General features: G+C 41.5%; 8 protein-coding genes across 8 annotated transcripts; 4 read left to right on the forward strand and 4 right to left on the reverse strand.

The window, feature by feature from the left end:
* Positions 1-649: 649 nt before the first annotated feature.
* On the reverse strand, positions 650-1,285 carry PHALS_07854 (uncharacterized protein; the record flags this gene model as incomplete). The annotated part of the gene is made up of 3 exons (XM_024721394.1): positions 650-721; positions 811-1,224; positions 1,277-1,285. 3 exons carry the CDS (start codon positions 1,283-1,285, stop codon positions 650-652), a joined length of 495 nt encoding a protein of 164 aa, XP_024586497.1.
* Positions 1,286-2,570: 1,285 nt separating this feature from the next.
* On the forward strand, positions 2,571-2,818 carry PHALS_07855 (uncharacterized protein; the record flags this gene model as incomplete). Its single annotated transcript, XM_024721395.1, has 2 exons — positions 2,571-2,703; positions 2,754-2,818. 2 exons carry the CDS (start codon positions 2,571-2,573, stop codon positions 2,816-2,818), a joined length of 198 nt encoding a protein of 65 aa, XP_024586498.1.
* Positions 2,819-6,305: 3,487 nt separating this feature from the next.
* Positions 6,306-7,913, forward strand: PHALS_07856 (hypothetical protein L917_07313; the record flags this gene model as incomplete). The annotated part of the gene is made up of 3 exons (XM_024721396.1): positions 6,306-6,424; positions 6,490-6,741; positions 6,818-7,913. 3 exons carry the CDS (start codon positions 6,306-6,308, stop codon positions 7,911-7,913), a joined length of 1,467 nt encoding a protein of 488 aa, XP_024586499.1.
* Position 7,914: 1 nt separating this feature from the next.
* Positions 7,915-8,335, forward strand: PHALS_15260 (uncharacterized protein). The gene has a single exon (XM_024721397.2). The coding sequence runs from the start codon at positions 8,051-8,053 to the stop codon at positions 8,315-8,317; it is 267 nt and encodes an 88-aa protein (XP_024586500.1). The 5' UTR covers positions 7,915-8,050; the 3' UTR covers positions 8,318-8,335.
* Positions 8,334-10,452, reverse strand: PHALS_07857 (Nucleotide excision repair factor NEF2, RAD4/CUT5 component; the record flags this gene model as incomplete). The annotated part of the gene is made up of 7 exons (XM_024721398.1): positions 8,334-9,487; positions 9,542-9,639; positions 9,703-9,766; positions 9,833-9,886; positions 9,947-10,130; positions 10,188-10,298; positions 10,384-10,452. 7 exons carry the CDS (start codon positions 10,450-10,452, stop codon positions 8,334-8,336), a joined length of 1,734 nt encoding a protein of 577 aa, XP_024586501.1.
* A 134-nt stretch (positions 10,453-10,586) lies between these two features.
* On the forward strand, positions 10,587-10,922 carry PHALS_07858 (uncharacterized protein; the record flags this gene model as incomplete). Its single annotated transcript, XM_024721399.1, has 2 exons — positions 10,587-10,670; positions 10,764-10,922. The coding sequence occupies 2 exons, from the start codon at positions 10,587-10,589 to the stop codon at positions 10,920-10,922; spliced, it is 243 nt and encodes an 80-aa protein (XP_024586502.1).
* Positions 10,923-10,986: 64 nt separating this feature from the next.
* Positions 10,987-13,224, reverse strand: PHALS_07859 (Conserved coiled/coiled coil protein; the record flags this gene model as incomplete). Its single annotated transcript, XM_024721400.1, has 3 exons — positions 10,987-11,063; positions 11,124-11,205; positions 11,269-13,224. The coding sequence occupies 3 exons, from the start codon at positions 13,222-13,224 to the stop codon at positions 10,987-10,989; spliced, it is 2,115 nt and encodes a 704-aa protein (XP_024586503.1).
* A 966-nt stretch (positions 13,225-14,190) lies between these two features.
* Positions 14,191-14,462, reverse strand: PHALS_07860 (uncharacterized protein; the record flags this gene model as incomplete). The annotated part of the gene is made up of 2 exons (XM_024721402.1): positions 14,191-14,202; positions 14,256-14,462. The coding sequence occupies 2 exons, from the start codon at positions 14,460-14,462 to the stop codon at positions 14,191-14,193; spliced, it is 219 nt and encodes a 72-aa protein (XP_024586504.1).
* Between the last annotated feature and the right edge of the window lie 3,013 nt (positions 14,463-17,475).

Raw genomic sequence — 17,475 nt, forward strand, 5'->3', positions numbered from 1 at the left:
GGTAAGAACAACGGATCGATCAAAGGGGTAAAGTATTTTGACTGTCCTCCTAGTCATGGGCTCATGGTGCGCCCGAACGATATAATTTTCGCCGCTTAGATCTTAAATATAGATAAAAGTGTTCATATCTTACGCTTGTTGAGTTTGAATTACAAATTACGTGCATCCCGTGATCTCTTTAGGAAGCTCACATGGTTGGAAGTGAGGTAAAAGGCCTAGTCGAATGAAAATGTTACAGACTGTAAAGTACTTGCGATCGGGTCGAAAATTATAGACGTTTTTGATGTATGTAGTCGGTTAGACTATTCGCACAACCTCTTTAATACTTACATAAACTAAGCCTTCTTTTAAAGAAGTTATCGTTTTTGCGACTCGATACATAGAACCATTCATCAAATTGGAAAACGCAATGAGTCTTCATTACGCCTTTGCTACCTACATGAGTTATGAGTAACAGTCGAGATCTATTCTACTTTTCATTCAGCTTTGCACATGCATCCATCGAACTTTGGGAAAACGGTATGCTTAGAGATGGATACAGCACACGATTGTCTTAAACTTACAAATATATCTTGTTGTGACGCTATGAAGCAAAGTCATAAGCGTTGACTTCCATTAGTTAGTAATTTAATTGTGTTCATTGCCTGACTTAGCAGCGAATAAAGCCTAAACAATGAATGCCACGGGTACGGATCGCCTGTGCACTAACTTGCAGGTGGCGCTATATTTCTTCATATACGATTGTATTAGCAAATTTGACATCAAAAGTAAAAAGGCAAGAAATGGAAATGGGAGCACACAGTTGTTAACCTTTTCTTTGTTTTTCAGCCTTATAAAATGTAAATCTTTCATTGCCAGCCGATTCACCAAATCACCCAAGGGTGATTCGCGCTTATCGTGTGCATCTATCGCTTTATTCAGGTAGATAATGTAGTCGTAGAGTTGAGGTTCTTTCAACTTATGTTCAAGGTCCTTAATCTTCGTTCCCTTCTTCAAATAGCCGAGAAGTACTTTATTTTCAAACAAATTGTGTTTTTTGAGGAAATCTAGAGTAGCTTCCGTTAACGGAGGCAGGCTATCGGGACTTGAACTTTTTCCAAAAGCAGCAGCCTTCGACTCCACCTCGACTATAGACAGCAAAATCCACACGACAATCCCAAAAAACTTGAACAAATACATGAGTACCTTCGAGTTAGTTCTCGGTCCTGCGAAGCAAATTGACAACTGAGGAATTAGAAATCAAATTTTGATTAAGGCCTTTATATGCATCGTGTACGATCCGCATATTTTCAACAAGATCATGCATAAGAAAACATAAATGAACCATTGACAGTGTCGCAGTGATTTGAAAATGTCGTACTGGATGGAGTCTACACTTAAAGCTCAATATTTTTGATACGGACATAGTATGTCAATATGATTGTACCCTTCCCATCTCGATTTTCAATCTGTATATACCGAAATTTTGGTAGTAATGATATTTACAGTTTCAGCAAGTCTAATGAGAATTTTGTATCATTGTACCATATGTGTACTCCACACAAGTTGTCCCGTTTTCACTATTAAACTTAGTGGTAAGTTTGCATTGCTTACCAAATTATATTTTTGCGCAAAAGAGTAATGTGTTTGTACATAATTGCACAAAATATACCTTATTATAGTATAGCACTTTACCTGGGGTATTCGGATTTTCAATCGAAGTCTGAGAAATGAGTGGTTCAGCTGCATTACAGTCCAGATCGTCTCTCACTTTGATAAGCAAATCATATACTTATACTTAAGTTGTTTGAGACCACTAAACTGGTATGTAAGAATTTTATACTTAACAGTACGATGGCACAATTGATTATCAGGCGGAATTCAAGAAAATTCTCTTCTTCCCTTTGCAAGATCCTATTCTTTGCATGATCAGCAATTCGCTCAATTGATATTTCAAGCTCTGAAATTTAGACAAATTCTAATATATTACCTCAATAAGGAAGAAAACCATTTATCTTTGAGACGTAGTGCTCTATCTAATACCATACATCCTGACTGCGCCTTACACTTCGCTAGGTATCAACAGCCTGACAACACACGAAGAACATGATTTTCCTGTACCAATATGGGCATAGCTAGAGTCAGTTTATCATACTGAGACAAAAGCAGGGATGACTCAAAATCGTTGAACGACTGGTTGGCAAACAGGGTAGGATGGCATTGTATTTGCATGGGATCAGAAATGGAAAAATTCGATGATCCGGCCGCTCTGATCCGTCAAATAAAGATCTGAATGTTTTTCATGAGATCTTTGAAGATGCGCTCCGGTACAATTCCGCTAAAAATAGTATTGTGCATTTGTACGAAATTTACACTACATTTCTATGGCAGGTTTAGTACACATGGTATTTTTTTATTTTTCAAATATCTGCATATTGTTTTTATTTTCTGTTTATCTGCAACATTTTTTTATTTTACCAGAAAAATATATATAGTATTACGAGGAGTCCGGGTGTGGTAATTGCACATCAGAAAGGATAGACAGCTATTTGTGAAAAATAGTAAGTCGTACATATTTAGTATTAGTCCAAATGTCACAAATATCCTCTTGTGCTATTCCAGGCTTGGTGGAGCTTACGAACTCATATACTGCGCGTTGCTCACATGACAATTGTGTATCGAAATTATTTCGGCGGAAGTTGATCGATAATACCATTGCATTTGGTAAAACTCTTGCGACAGAAAAGTTAACGATAGTTTGTCTGATGACGCAGCTGTTAAACACCATCTTAACGGCACTAAAATTGTAATAACTCAGCAACAACTGCGCGTTATGTGACCTTAATTTACATGCAGACGTTCGAATACATGCAGTAAGACATCAAAGATTTGTGAGTTGTCAATGCTTCACTAAGAGAAAAGTGCGTCTCACTTAGCTTTCACAACTTCCAGTCGACCCATGATTCGATGCGTTCCAGCCACGCCTTTCAAGAGTAAGATTTAATTTGAAATCTAGGTCTAAGGCAAGACATTGTTCTTCGTGATGATGACTGTGAAACTTTATTTGGAGGTTCTATAGAACCTTTCACGTTTTACCAGTGTCCCTATCGCAAGACGAACGGATATCGTATCCGAATGTGATACCTACCATGAATCTGCGTAAAGTCTTTTGTTTTGACAATCGCGTATGTTAATTGCACAGAGCTATCAGCACACTTTACGGCTTCATAAAGCTCTCCAATTACTATCAACTGCCAGCTTGACCCCCACCTCTTGTTCCATTAAGGTCTGGGTTAAATATACCTTGACATTTTCGCCGTAAACAATAAAGTCCAGATTGTTCCCAGTAATTTTTTCGTGCTCGGTGAAGCTCAGTGCTCACCAACGACGAGATTTGTCGAATGTCCGTGCCATTAGTACCTCTCTAATGAGAGAAATAGAGGGTATATTCTGAGTATATTCACAGATGACGCAGCCGCGAGTACCACATCGCTGCTCAGTAGCTAGATTTTTCATAAGTGCCTCCTATCACTTCCAAAAACTTAAAGATTTTGACATCCAGTACCCCATTTGCTGTTGCAACACGAGCCTATTTCACATTTAGTGCGACACCAACCTCACTCTGAAAAGAGGTAGGGTGGATGGATAAGATTTCGGTGCACTCGGAGACACGCAATTAGCATGGAAATAGCTACCAAGGTTGGAAGAGAGTCTGGTGTATTTGCCATGATAATGGAATTAAACGCCTGAACATAGTCCGCTAGTATTTTCCAGCCTGAACGAGAAGACAAATGCTCAATATGCACTTTATACGCCTAGTTGTATTGTGCAAAAGCCTACAACGGCTGTTGCTATGATTTTTTTTTCATTTTGGTGACGCCTATTATACTGCGATTCTACAAGTTAGTGTCCATGGATCCCAGCATGGAGACCACAAGCGCGTCACACTGTAGTTTGGGTCATGGCTAAATCAATGATCATCTCAAATTTTCTCATTCAAAAATAATCGATTATCTCCGTACTGGCAGCTCAAGACCAGAACGCACAACAAAAGCGATCTCATGGTGGATGCCATCTGTCCCATCGTGGAGGATTAATTCGAGCTCTCCCGGAGGCGTCTCGCCAGTACCTGCGGACAAACGATTACCTTGTCCGACCCTTTGGCCACCAATTTCCTGATCCCGTCGGAAATGTCAAAAAAACATATGCTTGCTAGGATGATCTTACTGTCCCTGGGACACGTTGTCAATCATTCAGTGTTCCATTATTGCAGAAGTTACTGCCCTTTTCGACTTGCTTGTAGGATTGAATACAAGTGCTACCAAGTGCAATAAAGTCACCGTGAACTTTGCATAGAGGGATCTTCGGCTCAAATAGTCCGCGTTAACAGACACACAGAGTTCAGCTTGATTGCTTTCAACCAGGAGCGGAGCCAAAAGCCTCCACCGTAACTAGTTGAATAGCTAGCTCTGTAATGTCTGGAATACATATTATTGGGTTTAATTCTGTTATGATCAAGACGCAGTAAAATGTGTTGTCCTATCTAACGATAAATTATCTTTACTGTCTGACGTTTGGCCAGCAACCCATGTACACCACAGACCGCAACTTTACTAATGCACAATATGATTTAATACAGTTGTATCAGAATTATGATGTGTAAGTACACAAGATTACCGCCTTTACTTCGTTATAGAGACCGTCCATAAAGACCGAACCTATACAGGATCATGTTCATTGAGACTGTCCATGTCCACTCTATCGAGAGTTCGCTCTCTCGCAAATAGCCCTTCTGCTCCTAGCGGAGGTGAGTCGATGTCTTCACTAAGCAAATAGAAAAATTTTTGATTTCCAGTCGATCCACGATTCTAGCAAAAATGAAGACTGGCTGAGACAATGTCACATGCTATCAAAGTCATCAAAGTGCGCAGGAAGGCTCAAGCACCCCTCAAAATGCTGACTAATGTCCCTGTCGCGAGACACCTGATATTGTAAACATATTTGGCATATTCAATTTAATTGCATACTGGCTGCTGATTTTGATAGTCGTGGTCGAGTGTAGTTTCACGAAGCTTCTGAATCTATTTGGACTTTGTCACGACTTTGAAAAACACAATATGTTAAATTCGAAACTCGACATACCTTGGTTTTAAGTCATACCGCTCTGAGAAATAATTGCTTCTTTCAGGCATGGTTTCAGTGACCACAATATCGATAGGTACAGTTAAAATCAGTTCCTTCTCATTAGGATGTATACTTCGTAGCACTTTTCTGTAAGGGGTCCGAGCAACCCCTGCATGGGGGCTCTGCATTTCGTACCTTGTACATAGAGATAGAAAAGGGTTGGTGCCTAATAGCCACTCTGATAAAACACCTATCACCGCTTAACAGCCAAGAGATCGTTCGCTTCCGCCTCATCATGGCTGATTACATCGTGGCTAGCGTGCACTTGGAGATATGACCTCCTGTATCTTAACGACACGAAAACTGTAAACTGCGGTTTACTGCAACACATGACGCTTCGTACAAAGTGTTCGGAATGATTCGAAAGCGCTTAGCGTCAGCTGATCTGATCGAAGATCCCCAATAAAGATTATGCTTGTTACCACCTCGCGGAGATGGTCGGCTACCGTCGCACGATGAGACTTCGCACTTCTCGGACGTACTTCGCTAATCTTGCTTTCTTCGATGGGTGGACAGAAAGTCTGACCGCGCAGTTTTCACGCGGTACGGACACCTGCAGCTTATCTCGATATAACGTTCTCATTTTTTACGGGTAATTTAGCGTTGTTAAGTTCCCTCTCTTGTGCGCGAGCTCTTAGCTCGGAGACCGCTTTCACGACGCGCTCCTGGGGTGTGGCTGATCATATGAGCGTTTCAAGCTCATTAATACATCAAAATATATTTCTTCACTTACTGCTCTCAAAGATTTCAGCACCTATCGTCATCGAGCCCCAGCTTGAGACGGTTGTGTTTCCTTGACGCATGGCTAGCACATTCCTGGGGATGTCTCACCCGCGCATTCTCCCAGTTGGGCGATTGCCGCTTCTTGTCGTCAGGGTGTCCGTTTCCACCCTCTATTCATTCAAAATAGCTATTAGACATTGGCTTGTTGATGTCTTTGAGATGCAGCGCAGTGACAAGATTTTGTACTTTGACGCACAGTGTCATGTGGGTCGTTGGTGTGTATAACGAATAGTGGTGATTTTTTTCGCACTCGTACTTACATGTTACTTTACTATAAAAAACCTATGGTGATATTCAAATTATACAGTACCTTTCGTTGTAAGCTTTAAAGATAAATATATTTTCCCAATATTAACGTCATGACATCGAGCAAGGACTGGGCGTATATGGACACGTTGCGTCCTCCTGTATACATCTGTCTTCGTCGCAAGTTGGATACAACTGGCGAACACCATCAACCTATGCAGTTAGATGGATGGTATCTATAATCCCTTGTAAATTATATTAATTACAATTACTCAATTTCTTTTTCTCACGAGATAGTATTGACAAGGAGGAGTGGGCACATGTGCCATGGTCTGATTCATTCGTTAACATTGAAGGATCAATTCAAAAGTCCAAGCACCCTCCCCTCACCAGGTTTAAAATGATGTACGATGAAGATTATCTTTACGTCGGGGCGGAGCTTGTCGAACCCAAAATATGGGGAACTCTTACTCAAAAGAACAGCAGTTTGTATCAAGAAAATAATTTTGAAATTTTCTTCAATCCAGATGGCAGTCACCACCACTATTAGTAAGCTTACCAATAATTTGAAACCCTTTTCAATAATATGAAAACAATGTTATTGACTCATCATGTTTTGATTTAGTGAATTGGAGATAAATTGTCTTAATACAATTTGGGAGCTACTACTGCATCGACCATACAAAGATGGTTCTAGTCTTGAGAATCCATTCAACTTGGTCTCTTTGCGTTCGGCTGTGTTTATAGATGGAGTCACTAATTCACCTGAGACCGAGTGTGTACGCTGGTGTATTGAAATGAGTTGGTCACTTGCTGAACTTCAGCAATTTAATAAATTTCGATTTAAGGAGAATCGTCACGACTTGAAGCCCTCAATTGCGACTCCCAGACCTTCATCGACATGTGGAGAAACACCAAGATCAGCTGTGACAACTAGCAGAACTGTTTCGGGTGATATATGGCGAGTCAATTTCTTGCGTGTTCAGTATGAACTTGAAACAGTTATGAATGAAGATATCAATCAATTGCAGTACCAAAAAGTACCGAACAAATCTGCGGAATATATTGCATGGGCTCCAACAGGTGTAATGGATATTCATCGGCCTGAAAAATGGGGATATGTCTTTTTCAGCAGTGAAAATGAGCTGGTTGGTGGAGAATTGGAACTTGCGAGTGTATTGACTGGATTTTTAAACGAACGGATGGCGATTGAACGAATTTTAAACGCAATTTACTACGAACAACGGGATTTCTACGCACTTCACGGTGGATATGCGTCTACCATGGAGACTTTATATACAAAACATTTATCGAACTCCCAGAGTATCGAAAATGATGATTGGATGAAGACGCTTTCTTTTCACGATCTACTTCGCCAGTATGACCTCAGTTTTCCAGTGCTCTCTTGTCAGAGTGTCGTTAATATTCATGAGACGAATGACAAAACAATCGGAGGTCAAAACGCTAGTGTTGTCACCGGACGGAAATATAGCCGACGCTACGCTCCCGCTTTGGATAAAAGCGATGAAAACCTTTCGATGATAGCAACTGACGGGATAAATACATTTGTTCCACCTCCTCCTCCTGTGCTTAGTCCTCGATCACAGAAACTGAAGAGCCTCGAAGCGCGTGGATTATACTCTAACTATGTTGTGACCGTTCGTTCTACAATGCAGGAATGGCACATCCGTCAAGATGGGCGACTTTGGCAAACAGCTTAGAAATCAACTTATGTATATTACTTTGATAATAAGTCATCCATCTATTTGTAGTCTGTTCCATATATTTGTCATTGCATCCAGGACTGATCTCAAAACCAAAATATGCGTGAAAAGTGTTTAGAACTGACTCTGATTCAATGGGTACTGCATTGCTTTGCCGACAGCAAAAGAATTCACAATCACAAGCTTTTCCTTCATCTCCACAAGAAACGAGTCCATGTGTAAGCACAATAGCGACTATGATCACTTACACGTCACGATATCATAATGAGGCCAATCTTTCCTACAATGTGCATCGATGCATTCTAAGTAATTCAATTTTCCGTCGCCTTTGTCAGCATGGCTTGATTGTAAGTAAACACATGCTGTTTACACGTAAAAATCGAACCTTGTTTAGCTTCTAGTTGCCAAGTTGTAACTTCATAAGCATGGAGAAGACTGTGACAATTCATTGTCTTTATTTGCAGCATGTGAAAACAAATGATCTTCCTCTTCTTCAACAACTTGATAGTTTGGATTGTTTTCATTCAGCCGCTTACCTTGAAGCAAACTGTCAACAATCCAGCGTGCTTTCACCACATGAATACCCCATTCGGAAGCCTTTGTAAATTTCATTCCAATTGCTTTCCGACAGATAAGATGCGTGTTCCGAGTACTCAATTTTCTTGTCACTTGAGCACCTGCTATTTCCAGCAATTGAATCACCACAAGTTGTTCCACATCTAGATAAACTGAAGTTGACGCGATGACGTCATGAAAGCCGGGAATTGGAACTGGACACGTGAACAGAGCACGTGGTCGATTCGCACTGACTTCAAAGAGCTCATGAGAAGAAAAGGACAGCTTTGTCTTTGCAGCAAGTGAGCAAGTGAGCCATAAATCCGATACAAATTGCAACATCCTTCGTCGTGGCGTTTTTCGATTATCGTCGGCTTTATTGTCTGCTTGATTAAAATGTTCTTGACGTTGAATCTGATGAATACGCTCTTGCATCTCCAAAGCTTCAGGTTCGTTCATTATAGCACCAGTACAAATCACAGCATGTGTGATAAAAGAAAAGTGTTCTGGATCCAAACGTACAAAATCCAATGCAGAAAGAGCAAAAGCTTCGGCATCACCACTATCTCGAATTTTCATTACCATTGGTTCAATCAAATACTTGTCTTCTGGATCTCGACACAAAAGTAAGAAAGAATATCCTGAAAAAATACCGCGACTTTTCTTGTTCTTTTTAGAATTCTCCATCGCATCAGCTTCATCGACATTACATGATGCATTTTCAGATGAAGCATTGAATTTCCTGTTCGTTTCTTCATTACAATCTGCAAAATTTCGTTCAATAACAACAGAATTTTCTCTTGGGTTCAAAGAGTGACTTGTAGCGTCTGGACTTGTCTTTGGAACATTTACGTCAAACTCTATTGGGTAAAGTTCTTCCGGTTGTAAGTCTAAACACTTGACAGAATCAATGACCCAATTAGCTGAGACAAAATGCACTGCATTTCCTACATTTGCAGCAATCACACGCTCTTGAAGCGCCACCAGCGTATTTTTATCGCTTAATGATGCACTAACTACGACGTGAGTAACGTGATAAGCTACCATTTGATGATAAATGGTTCCCATACCAGTTCGAATGAGACGCTGTAATAAAGTGTGGAATCGTGAAGAAAATCCGAGAAAGTAGACCACACATCCGTCAAATAGATCCATCCAATCTTCGTTACTATTCGCACAACCTTCTTTCTGACGTGATTTTTTCACAATCGCTGATAAATTAGATACTAACATCTGTGTCTCCTTCAGTTGAGTCGATGCAATATTTGTCGGAAGTAACTTTGAGTCCTTCGTTTCTAGACAAAGAGTAAACTCGTCTTCTTGTACGAATAATTGTCTTTCTAAACAAGCATATAACCAACCAAGATGCACTATTGGAATATTTGTCGCGACTGCAGCATTGTATTTAGCTCCTTCTGGGTGTCGTGCTATCAGAATATTGGTCATACCCGTTTCCAATATGTCATCATACTGACCTCCATTGGTTGTGACTAGCCGTGATACTGACTCCTTTTCCTCCACTGTCAATCCTGTCGTACAGACACGAAGACCTTCAAGCAATTGAAGCTTAAAACTTTGAACATTTAATAATTTTTGAGCTCGAAAGCTTTCAAATACCCAACGAGGCGACGCGATTCGAAGTGAATTAGATACTGCTACCTATACGAAACATTCTCTTGATAAAATCGAACAATTTAATGTCTTACAAGAACGTACACGGTATTTTAAAGAGCCTACGGCTTTCGCAATTAAATGTGTCGTGGTCTTTGGATCTAAATCATCGTCAAAACGACCGCCACAGGATACAATGATCTTGCGCACTTGTTGCTATTTAAATGTGGTAGTTAGACAAGTTAAAGGTGAGTCGTTATGTCTAAAACATTGTGTCGAATACACTGTCGAAGGTAACTACCTTGACGTCTAGCTCTAGTCCTGTAGAAGAGATACACAAACCTGTAAACAACTTGTCTTGTTCACCCATATATTGTTACACCACCAACAATAATATACACTACAATAATTTACAATTTTTTTCGACAAAATTTTAAAGAAAGTAAATATTTTTTTGTAACGGAGGCGACGGTTGTAATTCTCTTGATCTCTACAACCTTCGTCATGGCTCAACAAGGTGCAACACTACAGAATTACAACAATGAGCTTGTGAAATGTATTGAGGAATTACGTGAGAAACGTGAAGAAGTAAATCGTGCTATGCTTAAAGAAGAAGAGGAGAAGATGAAGATCCAAAAAGATATTTCGATTTTAACTGATCGATTAAATAAAATTAACGAGGCATTAGCAAGAAAAACACAAGCTCGAAATGAATATGATCGTACAATTCAAGAGACGGAAGCTGCGTACATGAAGATTCTTGAAAGCTCTCAGACACTTCTACATGTGCTTAAACGAGAGACTGTTCAGCTTACGAAAAAGAAACAAACTCCTTCGTAGCGACCAATAAGTAGAATAAACACGTGATGAATCAAATTGAAAAACTTCGATTAGTCTGCTTTTTTTATCTGTGACGCAAGCAATTTGCTTCAGTATCCATCACCATTGCGTGTCGACGATCTTTGCCACGACGTTCACGAGCTTCAGCATTCCCATCAGTTGTAGTTTTGCACAGAGCGTCAAAACACATTTCGATCTTACGCAGTTGATGAAATAGCAAATAGTGTTCAGTACCCTGAGGAATCAATTCGTCGTAATACGCATTCACCTCAATTTCAAGCTCCTGTGTTCAACAATGACAAGGTCAATACTTAAATCTCAATAAAGCAGCAATTATATAAAGCACCTTCAGCTGATTTTCATATACCAAAAGGCTATCCTTGTCCAAAGCTTTGTTACTCATCGTTAAACGAGGCTGGAAAAGAAATCGTGGAGCTCGTACTGGATATTCTGGCGATATCTCCACAATCGCAGACACTTTCGTATGTCCATGCTGAAAACCAGCACGAAAGTAGCGACAGCCAGTCGTCGAAAGATGACATTGCGCACGAGGCCGCTTCAATAAAGTTGTGGTTTCTTTAAATAATTGAAAGAGGTCTTGACTTGGTGTCGGAATTTCAATCCACTCTTCTAAATGAGCCTGGATTTCGCGTGGAAAGATATGTTGTGCAAGTGGGTGTACAAACGATATGTGATCCTCGATAGACTTGCTTGAAACTTTAGCCAATTGGTCTAAATGTGACATAAGCACTGTGGTCGCCACAAAACGATTAATGAGCTGATTCATGACATTTCGGATCGACGGTTCTGGACGACGAGGCGGTCGATCGTCGCTAGGATCGGCATTCGAAATTGACGGATCTGGGCGCTTCATAGGGTTCAGACCACAAATCCACTGCGTCCAATAATACGGACGACATGCTGCGTTTATCGGGTATTCAATCTCCATACACGCCTTGTCGTCTTCTTGAAAAGCATAGTTCACGACCAGCTGAGGCACCGTCAGACCATCGTCGCCTGGAAATAAATACATCAGAATATTACGTCGATGGCTGCCGAAATTCAGACCAGCAGGAGCTGTTTCAACTATCTCAGCGGTAACCATCTTAGCCACCGGAAAGTACTGGAACATGACAATAAACGTTGCAGATATGTTGCCAGTACTCGATGGAGTCGTGATAGAAACAACCAGCTGCAGTGCCTTTGCATGTGGCTCCCAAAGGTTTTGTACACGACATAATTTGGAATCAGTGTTATCATCCTGTTGCTGGTGCAAGTGCTTAAGCAAACTTCTTTCTTCTTTTGTCTCGTCTTCATGAGGACGCAATTCCAGCAGCTTTTCAGCAGTGGGAGGTACAACAATCTCTCCAATTTCTGGCTCTGGAGTTGAGCAGTCAATTTTCCGTTTTGATGATGGCGATCGCGACGGCGCACGATTATGTGGTGGAGTCTCGACCGTCACGCTGATCGATGGTGAGCGAGACGATGCCTTAAGTCGCTTTTCAGCAGCTGAAACGTTCTGTCGCTCTAGAGCAGAAGGAAATCCACGTTTTCGAGACAAAGTGCTGTACTTGATCCCTATGGAGTCGACGATTTCGAGACGTAATTGCTTGCCTGCTTCTCCACTTGCCATCTGATATGCTTCTAGCTCACAATATAGCGCATAAAGTGGCGTTGGTAATTCTGTCCCTGCTACCTGTTGTTCATTTCGTTGAACTGTAATATTTTGACCCATATACTCTTGTAATCCCATGGTAGCAGCTTCGATACCCGCTAAATGATGAGGTAATTCATCCAAGAATGTCTGTTTTGTTTCTATGACATTATTTATCACCGCAATCTTAGCTTTAATCTCCTTGAGCTCAGCTTGCAAACGTTTACGAGCATTCAACTCTTGAGTGAGTTGATTTAGATGCTGCCGATGCACATCAGCGTCAACTTGGATAGGAATTGGTCCATCCACAAAATCAATCTTATCTAATTCCTTGGTACTAAATCCTCGACAACTTTGAATTTCGCGTAACAAATGGTCTTTTTCATACAGTAAATTTTGTAGTTGCAATTGATGCGTTTCCGCTAGATTCTTTTGCTCTTGTACGCGTGTACGACGAGCGTCCGACTCTAAGAATGTATCGCGCAGACCACTTTTCATCGCACATAAATGAAGCAAAAGATTCCAACGTCGTTTCTTGATATATGATTCATCACAATGTCGCGATCCACGTTGATCATACAACGCCGTCATCTCGTCTTTAAGCGCCGTGCATGTCGCCTGGAGCTTTTTGAGCGCAGTGCTTTCCATTGAGGGAGGAATATGTCAGAAATTAAAACAAAGTTAATTGGCTATTATTTCGTTAAATCATACTATTTTTGGTCTGTCCAAGTGCGGCGCAAAACGTGACATTCTTACATCCTTTGAAACACGCAGTCTGATTAAAAACACACTATAATCCTGCCGCCAGGTCAGAGGGGTGTACCGAAAGTAGAACCTTTATAGAGAGTTCTAGTGACGATGAACCTAGCAATACTGAGAAGTAAAAGCGATTATTTGGCTGCCGACCGGTTTTGCGGTACTGGCAGATGTTTCATCTGTGCTAGTAGAAATTAATCGCGCTGTGATGCTTTTTCTGCCCACAATTTGAGCGGTACGAGATCAAATTCTCACACAATTTCGTTCAGCAAACCACTCGCGGGGTAACGTCGAGTCCAGGTAGGGTGCAGTGTGACTGCTGGTGTTAAAGTGCTTTGCGTAGAAATCGCGGTTAGTGAACCCGAGACTACTATTAAAGAGAGAAAATTTCACAGCCCAGTGCCATTGATTGTTAACATCGCTGTAGCACGTCTGGAAGTGCTAGAAACGCATGTGATTTGACACTTAAGCTCGTAATTCGCTTTGTGCAAATAATTATTGTGAATAATTTCAGCGTTCCAGACTTTGTAAGGCTACGAAGAGTACTGATAGAAGTAGGATACACTGCCGAAAGCTGTAGACCGCTCGCATCAGCATTGAAGTTGATACCATATCTATATGTCTTGCAGTGGGGACACCTGCTTAAGTGTTGAGGCTACTTTAAACCTTAATGTAACGTCTGAGCGTCTTGACAGCGTGAAATTATGTCTGATCGCGCACCTGGTGGGATACGATCCTTGGTATAGCTTCGCGGGGATGCCGCAAGGCTTAGATCGACATGATGCCGAAAAATGCTTCGGTACTACTCAATACTCTCCTTGTTAAGCCTTGATGAATCATGAAGCCGCTTCTGCGATATCAGTTGAGGCTCTGAGTAAAGCTTAAAAGGCAGCGGTGGCAGTGTTCGGAGAGTATCTGCTGACAAGAATTTTCAAACGTTTATCGCAGTCTTTGCTGATGAGACGACGGTCCCTTTTCGGGTCTCCCAATACAATCTCAGCTAAATCAATTGTAATATAGTTGCGAACGGAGATCCACAAAAAATACTCCAGTTCCTGCAGCTGTCCATAAGGGATAATTCCAACCGGCCGGAATCCGGAAAAGAGAAACGGCAAGACACTGACTCTCATGAGTACCAATCCACTGAGTCAAGAGTGCTGTGCAGAAGCTTTCTTGTCATAATGTTCTGCAAAAATTCTTATCGAATTGGGGATGGGGTCTGTATACAGCTTAGCCTATCGGATGCAGAAAGTAGTTGACGCTAAGTAAACAGACCTAGTCATTGTCAGATTAGTTGCGCATTAAAGTTATCCACTGAAGCACTTGCGCAAGAAACCGCGGTGCGGTCGCAATTTACTCCCACTCGCTGAGCTTGCGGTGAGTAACAAACAACATGCCGCTCCAGGTTTTGCTCTTTTTGAATAAAATATTTTGTGGAATTAAGAGTACCTTGAAACCACCACGGAGCGATTCTGTTATAGTGGAAAAGGGCTGAAGCTGTTGATCACATTTGACCTGCGAGTATCAGCTTGGCTACTTTTCGTTGTAAACATATTGGCTTCGCCTCGATGTGATTGAGCGTCATGCGCAGGATTCGCACCGTTATGGTTTTGAAGCGAGACATAAGCAAAACACATACGACTTGTTGCAAATATTTTGCTGTATGCAATACACAATCTAGGTATGCAGTGTTTGTGGCTCATACTGCGGTACATTCAACCATTCATGATCGAAGAGAAAAAGAGTTTTAGTTAGACACTGATAACTTCAAGACAAATGCAAATGCACCCAGGGCATATTAAATTTATTCCGCGACCCCTCATTTTTCAAGCGAGCCGAACGTGAATAGCTCTGTTGATGTCTCTATTATCACAATTAGCATTGTAACACTTTGCTTCAATGTAGCGATACTGTTCTGGATACCACAGACCAGGCAGTGCGGTGGCAAAATTAACAATTTTAGTGAGCGAGACGACATCCGGTACATAGCAGCTTCGAACCCCATTTTGAATTTCGGAGAGGGAACTAAACCGGGAGAGCACACAAATTCCGGTTGCGAGAAGTTTGATTTCCGCCGGTGTTGCTCAATAAGAATGGGGTGGCCCACTTAAACGTCCGGAGTTATTTCTGAAGAGACACGGTTCCCAATTTGAGGGCACTTAGTGAACAGAGAGAAACAGAAATGCTCTAGGATTCGTTTCGTCTTTTGCTGAGCAAATATAACCATTGAAATTCGAGAGGCTACCCCATAGTTAACTTGGACCCTGGAGCCAAATATTGTGTAACGCGTTCATGAGCCTTTATAATGAGTAGTGGGATTTCATAGACGTTTTTTCTTCAAAGCAAAGTGATTCTAGTTGGAACGTGTGCGGATGGCTCGAGATTGACATATTCAATCTGGTGCCGAGTCCAAAAATATCTGCCGAAATTTCACTGGAAAAATGCAATTCTCTGTTCTACAGAATGTATGCCGGCCAGCCAGGTTGACAAAAGGCTTTCTCGTGGAAAGGATTGGCTGCGTCTTCACTGGTCATATTGCCGCTGACAGCAGCGAGATGAGCCATCTTGATTGGACGTTTCACAAAGATCACAATATCATTACTACCCGGCGAGCCTTTCGGGCTACCGAAATAATATCCGTTTGGTTGGAGTACCAACGGTGCCGCGTTGCGCGGGTAGAATGTATATCATTAATATTTTTAATTTGTGTGCACCTATCTGCTTACTCACTGATACAAACCGAGCAAGTTGTCGTATTTCTAGTAATAGTAGGCTTCTGTGAGAGACGTGGCGACGACGTCGCTGTGCGCCACGACGCATGATTCGTATAAATCACAAACAATTTTGAGTGAAGCAGGTACACCCTGAATTTGACGAGGGCATACTGCATCCAAAATAGCTCTTTGTAACGATCAGGGTCGTGTTTTTCTGCAAATTTTTTCGTTCAAGACTTGATCTCGCAATTACGCGTTCATGTACATTGGTATCTACTCAAAAAAGCGCGGTCTAATGTAAATATTGAAACGTCACAGACAACGTGGAATGGCGATCTGGGTTATAATACTCAGCATCGGAACTCACGTTAGGTTTCTGTCGCAACCCTAACATAGTCTCTACCGTCACAACGCAGCGTCATTTTGCATCATATTTGAAGAGATTAGTGAGGGGCCATGTCTTGCACGACTGTGGAAGGCTACTTTGTCGAAATATATATGTCGAGTCACGATGTGGCCTGAAAAACTATCTCATCAAGTTGTTAAACGTCGCTGGTACATTAGACAGCTTGTGTGGGATAACGAGTCACTCCCAGAGCATTGTGCTCAACGTGCTCACGGCGGTGAATTAATAGTTACTATCTCTCATCAGTAATTGATTATAATTAATTCACCAGGTCGAGGTGACTGGACAAAGTGCTGCTATTCTGAAGCTTAATCTTTCTAGAAATATGCGGTTGTGCCAGAATCAAAGTTGAATAAGTCTATCACAAGCATGCACAATTCACCACTTGTCGTAAACCTTTCTGGCGCAGAAAGTTGGCGCCGACTTCCGCTAAACCCACTTTGTGCTTCGCACTAAAGGAAGTGTCGATGACACCGCACTGTTCTCTTGTTAAGGGCGATTGGCGTGCTTTGGCTCCGATAACCAAGTACGCATTGCCCTATCCGGAAATCCGGAAATAACACGCGTGGCAAAATCCTCATCACCATATCGTGACAGTTTTTCATATGAATAAATTTTGTAAAATCTTGTAGGATAGGTGACCCAAACGAACAGAGGGTGTGCAGCGGGGCTGCCGTAGCTTTGAGCTTGGAGGAAGCGTAAGCTAGGTCACCGACCATTTGCTCTATACTTAGAACAAGTTAGAGTTTAGCGGATCGCAATCCGCTTACTCCAAGAGTAATTACAACCTGAACCCGAGGCTAATTAACTCTTCCGTTTAAATTCAGAAAATGCCTTTGTTTATTTTTATCTGCGGCTAAACCGCCTTATTTTTAATGCATAGATTTTCCTAAATATGTATAGTAAAGTCTAATAACATGTATAACTACTGGCTGTCCAGCCCCGTACCATATTCTTTTTGGGTATGGTCACACCATGCCCATCTGGTGTGACACACACCCCTGTTACCAGGGTATGTGTAAC

This window comes from Plasmopara halstedii (genome assembly GCF_900000015.1).
Source record: "Plasmopara halstedii genome assembly, contig: Scaffold_3120, whole genome shotgun sequence".
Classification (NCBI taxonomy): Eukaryota; Oomycota; class Peronosporomycetes; order Peronosporales; family Peronosporaceae; genus Plasmopara; species Plasmopara halstedii.